Below are 6,981 nucleotides of genomic sequence, written 5' to 3'. Positions count from 1 at the left end.
ATGACCCTTCAGTTTACATTCTCTTTGTAACCAAATCAGCGTCATCAAGTGACCTATTTGTGTCCAGACAAGATCCTGGAAATTGACGCCTTAAGGAAGTTCCTGTTGGATATCATTTGTTTGGCTATTGGCTATTATAATAGACTTAGTTTGTTTCATTGTCTTGTTGTCAAATAAATTTGTTTGTGTAAGTTCTACTGTAACTGTATAATTCAGTGTTTGATAGTTATTGATATTGACGCCTTAAGGAAGGTTTGATAGTTATTTGATATTGACGCCTTAAGGAAGTTCCTGTTGGATATCAGGTGATATCAGGTGACTCTTCACATTCTGACCATAGACACCTGCATGTTTGTCCCACAACAACGCCAAGGCAGTTCTGCTCACTGTCAGGCTTTTATCATCACTAGACTGTGATCCCTCGACAGAGAATCGCGAGAGGAGGGAGGGGTGACCCTGATGCACTGGCCTGCCTTCCCAAAACCTGCCGAGAAGAATGCAGACAGCAGTGTCAGGGAGGTCAACGATGTTATTCCACAACTGCTAAATCACAGAGTCCAACGTGGGGTGTGGTGGGGGTGGGGGTTGTATGTGCCAGTGTGAAACCCAGGTTTCTGGATTAGGTTAGCTTTACAGACGGGATCAACTGAGATCAGATAGAAAGAGGGGTCTAAAATGGGATCACTGCCATGTGGGTTTACACTGCTGAGAGAAAAGTAGACGGTTCTGTTGTCTCACTTAGGCGCTGGAGAAAAAGCAAACAATTGTAACACAGCACTGTCTCTGGGTTTTTTATGGCGTATCATTTCCCCTTTTTCCATAGAATGAGGTCTGTCAACTCTATGCAGGACAGGTGTTTTGAAATCTTGTCTTTCTTTCATCTCGTCTCTCATCTTGTCTGCTTTCTTAAGAAAAATGACTCCTATCAGAGAACACTGTCACACAAGTCATAGACAAGTCAAAATGACTACAACCAATGCAACATTGTTTCAAGATTAAAGTTGGGGTAAATAATGGTTTGGGTGCTGATGTATTATCCTACTGGATTGTTATGCCTAGAAAGAAAGCATGTGTGTTAATCTCCGCTCAGTCACCAACGACTAAATGGTTCATAGAGATTTGCAGTCACAAGGTTTGGGTGACCACAAACACTAATTTGAGCTATTTCTGTCAAGGTCAAATGGTAAAAAGTGCATGACTTAGGAATGTAGGGAGAGTCTTTATGTGGAGGATCAAGCCATTTGTGGAGTGATGAACCCCTTGTTCACAAGTAGTTCACAGGTCTTGCTTTATGAGATCTTGCTGAAGCTCACGTTTGCTGAGGACCAATCAGAGTGGAGCGAGGCGAGAAACAGGAACTTCTACCTTTGCTACTAATACTTAAATGTAAGTGCTGAAAGAATTGAAGTGTCTTCAGGCAGCCCGGTTTGTCTGTTCAGTAAAAAACATTTGCTAGTTTAATCTAGTTTGTATTAAGAAAAACTAGAGTAGCCACTATTATGGATCGATCAAATATAAGACTCTACGTTTTTCTGATCTGTTTTAGTTTGACTTTACTCAACTATGCAAAATGCTCTAACGAGGACATCTTTGCCAAAGTGGTGGACCTCGTGTCGCCAGGTGAAGTGCATCTAACTGAGAAAAGTGTTGGAGTCTTGTTGACGCAGTTGGAGAAACGTGTGCAATGCAGCGATGTGTCGTGTGGAAAGGTAGGCTACTTTAACTCGCTTCAACTAACTTTTACTAAGGTCGAGGTCCAGCGATAGTACCGTGCGCTACTTAATACACTCATTGTATTTCATGAAGGGCATAAGCCAACACTTACACTGTTACCAGATTAAGATGTCTTCAATTCTCATTAAACGGTTATCAACGTACTTTTTATACAGTGGTTGCCAAATCACTAGTTAGTTTTCAATCAAGCTTTTGGGAGTTAAATCATTCAGTCTATCATGCTTGGCCTTACGAAAAAGTATAGGAATCTTATAGTATTTTTTAGACTAAATATTATAGTAATCTTAAAGGAATCTTATATGAATACTATAGTATTTCGGGACATGCTATAATATTACTATAGAAAGCTATAGCGGCTATAGAATATTATAGAGGTATTACAGAACATCACAGAAGTATCTTATGTTCTGTTACCTTTGTAATATCATAGCTGCCATAGTATTTCTATAGTATGTGTTGGTATGTCTATAGTATGTCCCAAAATACTAAAATATTCCTATAAGATTCCTTTCAGATTAGCTTACTATAATGTTTAGTCCCAAAATACTATACGATTCCTATAGTACTTTTTCATAAGGTGCTTTTGCATGTGTGTATGTGTCTGTGTATGTGTGTGTGTGGTGTGCATTAATTAGTCATACCTTGGCTATTATAATAGACTTAGTTTTCATTGTCAGTTTCATTGTCTTGTTGTCAAATAAATTTGTTCGTGTAAGTTCTACTGTAACTGTATAATTCAGTGTTTGATAGTTCAGTTTCCACTTTAAAATGGATGTTATAAAGACGATGATATAACTTGGGTAATATGTCAAATTTGAATTTTCTTCTCACAGTTTGAAATTGCAATAACCTATTCATTATCAAAGTATTATAATTTCCCTTCTTGCTTGCAAAAAAAATTAAAAATAGATTTGCTTACACTTATAGCATAAATAGCATACATTATGTAGAATGTATATTCATTGATTTAAAATCCCTGTCTTGAGAACTACAAGATATGGACTTTGCCTCACGTTCAAGGTGTGCGTAAGGTACTGTAAGAGTACCTATTAAGCCCATTTGCAACTTTGAAGTAATTTCTTTTTAAAAAGATGGGCCTATAATGCTATTCATTATTTTGTCCAATCACATAATTTCTTAATTATATATCAGTTTTTATTTGGCACCAACCACTTACTGTACATTCATGCAGTCTCAAGGAGGCTCAGATAAAGTCGCTCAAAACACGGTGTTTTCGTACCCCTCAGATAGAGCCTCTTTTCAACTATTTTCTATTGACTATTACTAGAGTTAGTAAGTACATTCATATTATGTAAATTGGGAGATTATTGATTTGTTTTTTGTGGGTCAAAAAAGGTGTAGGCCTATGACATGTATAACATTTTACTGAATAAATATGTGTTTACTAATTACTACCTGAAAAAATAATACATTTTTCCTTTTGTTTAAACAAATGGTTGTGGGCTTGTTTACACATGGGCTTAAATGGTACTACGGTTTGTGAACTTAGATTTTGGTGGGCTTACGTAATGGGTAAACTTACCTATGAGGTTGCAAGAAAAGCTGTTTTGTGCATTATGGACTTTGTGGGCCACTTGACCGCAGGTGGATGAAGTCCTAGACCTAGATTAAGAATTTTAAGAGAGATCTCTGTTGAAAAATAGCTTTTAATCGGGCTAGTCTTAAGCCACTATCGGGAAATGGGCACCATAAGTCATTGTAATCGGTCCGTTTGTGTGAAATAGTAAAGTGGGATATACTGTAACTGGGCCTCTCTGTGATGTGTGTGAGCCTCAACTGTAACCTTTTTCACCATGCACAGAATATGGGGCGTGCCACGACTAAATGAGTCCAGTTCGACAAAAAAAATGGATTTATTGGATATTCATAATCCACAGACTTTAGGATTTAAAACAAGGGGTCATTTGTTCAAATCCATTTAGCCAACCCAGATGTATTGGCCAAAATGAGAAAGCTATCTCAGCTAAAAACAAAAGCACGTTTTGAGAAAATCACCTGCCTAATATCGGTGTGTACCCTCCGAGCCAAATACCACAGAAAGTGTGTTGTTTTTGTTTTGGCCGACACAATTGTCACCGTTTAAAAACACAGCCTTCTCCCCAATTGCATAAACCTCAAATAAATGATGAAGGTATAGCTTAAAACAGCCAGTGAACCTATAAAGACATTATGGTAAATGGTAAATGGACTGCATTTATATAGCGCTTTAATCGGCTTCTGCAAGCACCCAAAGCGCTTTACATATCATGCCTCACATTCACCCATTCACACACCGATGGCAGAGGCTGCCATGCAAGGTGCCAACCTGCTCATCGGGAGCACTGGGGTTAGGTGTCTTGCTCAAGGACACTTCGACAAGGTCAGGAGGAGTTGGGCTCGAACCAGCAACCTTCCAGTTACTGGGCGACTCCTCTACCTCCTGAGCCACTGCCGCCCATACGATTAGTCTATTAAATAGTTGTGATCCTTCAGCTGCTACACCAAACAGTCCACACCTTTGCTGCAGAACAAAGTAGATGGGTTCAGGTCAGAGTGGATCAGTTAGAAGAAACATGACTTGCTGGGCATAGTCAAAGGAAGGATGAGGCCCAAGTGTCTCTCTAACTAAATCCTCTTTGGCTTTTTTGCCATTGCCGACATACACATCACGCTCCCTCTGCACTTGATCGAGATGATCCAGCCGTTCTTGAGCTGGCGATCTCATCGCTACATCACCATGGCGATAGTGGGGGCTGTTGAACTGATGGCACTTCCATCAGATATCAGACTTGGGGAGCATAGTCTTTGTGAACGGGGCACGATTGCTTCCATATCTCAGTGAATGTGTTGCATTTGCAGACAGGTAGCCTATCTGGGTCAATCTGTCCTTTCCTTGATGTGTAGCACATTACACATAAAATACTATAGTCTTTAATGACAGCAGCAATACTTTACATGATAAAGTTAAATAGTGCAATGACATACCATTGCTAGCTCTCATTTGGTTGGCTTACATGGCCCTCTCATATGCCGCCCGGAACACTGATATCTTCTCTAATGGCACCACTTACAGTATATGTCCCATGATAAACATTTTGCAAGAGATGTCGTCTGCTTCACACTTTTCGTCTTCTTTGCCAAATTAACTCTTCATCTAATTATCTTGTGCAAGGATTAGGCTCCTCTTTATTTCTGTTCCTTGCATACCTGTATTGTTTAAAATGTCTGATCTTCTCAAGGTCAGCCGGATTTTGAGGTGACTCAGAATATTCATCACATCATCATATCTATTGAAGGTCCCTAGCTAGGAGAGAGCTATGTGTGTAATCTTTAGAAGGACATCAATGTTCTTGATATAATATTTTTTCAAAGAACATACTTTGGGCAAAAAAAGTCAAAGAATCCCAGAAATGCTGTGTTTAAGAGATATTACAAGGATCCTCTCAATGAAGCATTCTTATGTATTTCTTAGAGTTGCCTTACACCAGTGGTCCTGTTTGGGTCACAAGTGGACAGTCAAAACATTGCTTTACTGTCTATCATGGGTCTCCAAGGTGTACAACCAGAGACATCGCTCAACATTCAGACTTCACTCCACAATGTTTGTGGTTGTTTACAGTTGTATTTAGCTCTGTCCACTTAAACTTTGATTAATGTGCCCAAGCAGTGTTGGGAAGTTTACTTTAGAAATGTAATGTGTTACAGTTACAAGTTACCCTGTTTAAAATGTAATAGTAGTGTAACTATTTGAATTACTTTATCTGAGTAATGAATCTAATTACTTTTGATTACTTTTCTGATTTTTTAATGATATATAGTCCCCAAATCCATGCGAAGATTTCGGCCTTGGTCTCCAGGCTGCTGAGCAGTTCTGTACAACCGCACAAGGAAGCATGAGCATTCCCAGGCTATATTAATACATGAATTATCATAAATTTTTTTATGAGGATAATATAATGATAATCACCACAAGGTCAGACTTCAAGGCAAATTTTACTGTGAAATCAATCTGAGTTGACAGATAGGTCACAGCCTTTTTTTTCTTTATCATAACACGTTTACAGGCAGGCATGTACTGTACCTACGCTGATGTCGCTGTAGACGTGATAGAGCCCGCATCAAACTTTGGCTGTGGAGGGAAACAGTTCTTTTACATACAATATTATTTGCAAGGTTTTGCTGACAATATTGAAATGTAGCCTAATTCAAATTGTAATTTTGAACAAATTCAAAAGTACCTGTAATTGAATTACACATTTTTCGGCAGTAACTGTAATATATTACTGTTGCGTTTATTTTGTAATTAAATTACGTAACGCAATTAAATGTAATGCGTTACTCCCAACACTCTGCCCAAGACACATTTAAAAACCAAGTGTAAACACAGTCATTGTGAATAACAAAAACCTGATATCTTTCAATATTTTATCTACTGTACTGTAATACTGCCATATCTTTCCCGTATGTGTTCACGTTGAATGACTTGTGTACTCATCAACACCATCCCATGATTTGCAGTGCCTCTCTGCGGACCACGTGGGTCAGCTGGTCGCTAACTACTCCACGACTCAGGAGGTGCACGCGGGCGACTTCCCCCGGCTGGCCGCGGGGTGCTGCCTGTACCTCATCGACCCCCTGCGGGCCTGCGGGGCCGCGAGCGCCGGCCGCTGGGGCGAGGAGACCGAGGAGTTCATCCACCAGCTCGCCCACGGGGACCACATCGGCCACGGGGGACACGAGGATCACGAGGGCCATGAGAGTAGCGCCGTGGAGAGGCTGCTCCATGGCCTGGAGGAGCACTACCTCCCAGAGAGCAATCAGGTGAGAGAGAGAGCAGAGCAGAGCAGAGCAGAGCAGAGCAGGGTCGGTGGAGTCCGTCTCAGGAATGAGAGGAATCCTACACTTGGCATAGTTCACATACTGTACGTAACTGGAAAAACAGTTCTTGCTCAAGTACAAATACCCATTGTGTCCTTGAAATTGAACACTGTGAAGTATGCACTTCCTGGACCTCCTAGCTAAACATTCATGATTTGGGTTGTTCACATGAAAGTTGACTCTAAAGTATGTACTTCCTGCTTCTCTCAGCTGAACAGGTAGATTATTGATGATTTCGGGTCTCAGGTGACAATGAGAAATTGATGATTACCTGCCCTGACTGATACTGGGGATGAGTACATTTTAGTCTGCTACATCAAGTATGACGTAAACATCTGTAAGCTTACCACAGGCTGTTATTTCATGACT

The 6,981-nt window shown here is 40.2% G+C and overlaps 1 protein-coding gene across 1 annotated transcript in view; it reads left to right on the top strand.

The window, feature by feature from the left end:
• The first annotated feature begins 1,431 nt into the window (after positions 1-1,431).
• slc39a4 (solute carrier family 39 member 4) overlaps positions 1,432-6,981 on the top strand; it is a 15,734-nt gene continuing 10,184 nt past the window's right edge. Inside the window, exons 1-2 of the mRNA XM_062530037.1 lie at positions 1,432-1,709; positions 6,253-6,555. Of these exons, the coding sequence (XP_062386021.1) occupies positions 1,500-1,709; positions 6,253-6,555 (513 nt within the window). The 5' untranslated portion in view covers positions 1,432-1,499. The remainder of the gene's footprint in view (positions 1,710-6,252; positions 6,556-6,981) is intronic.

This window comes from Sardina pilchardus, chromosome 24 (assembly GCF_963854185.1).
Source record: "Sardina pilchardus chromosome 24, fSarPil1.1, whole genome shotgun sequence".
Taxonomy (NCBI): domain Eukaryota; kingdom Metazoa; phylum Chordata; class Actinopteri; order Clupeiformes; family Clupeidae; genus Sardina; species Sardina pilchardus.
The sequence above is the reverse complement of the archived record's forward strand: the minus strand, read 5'-3'. Positions and strand labels throughout refer to the sequence as shown.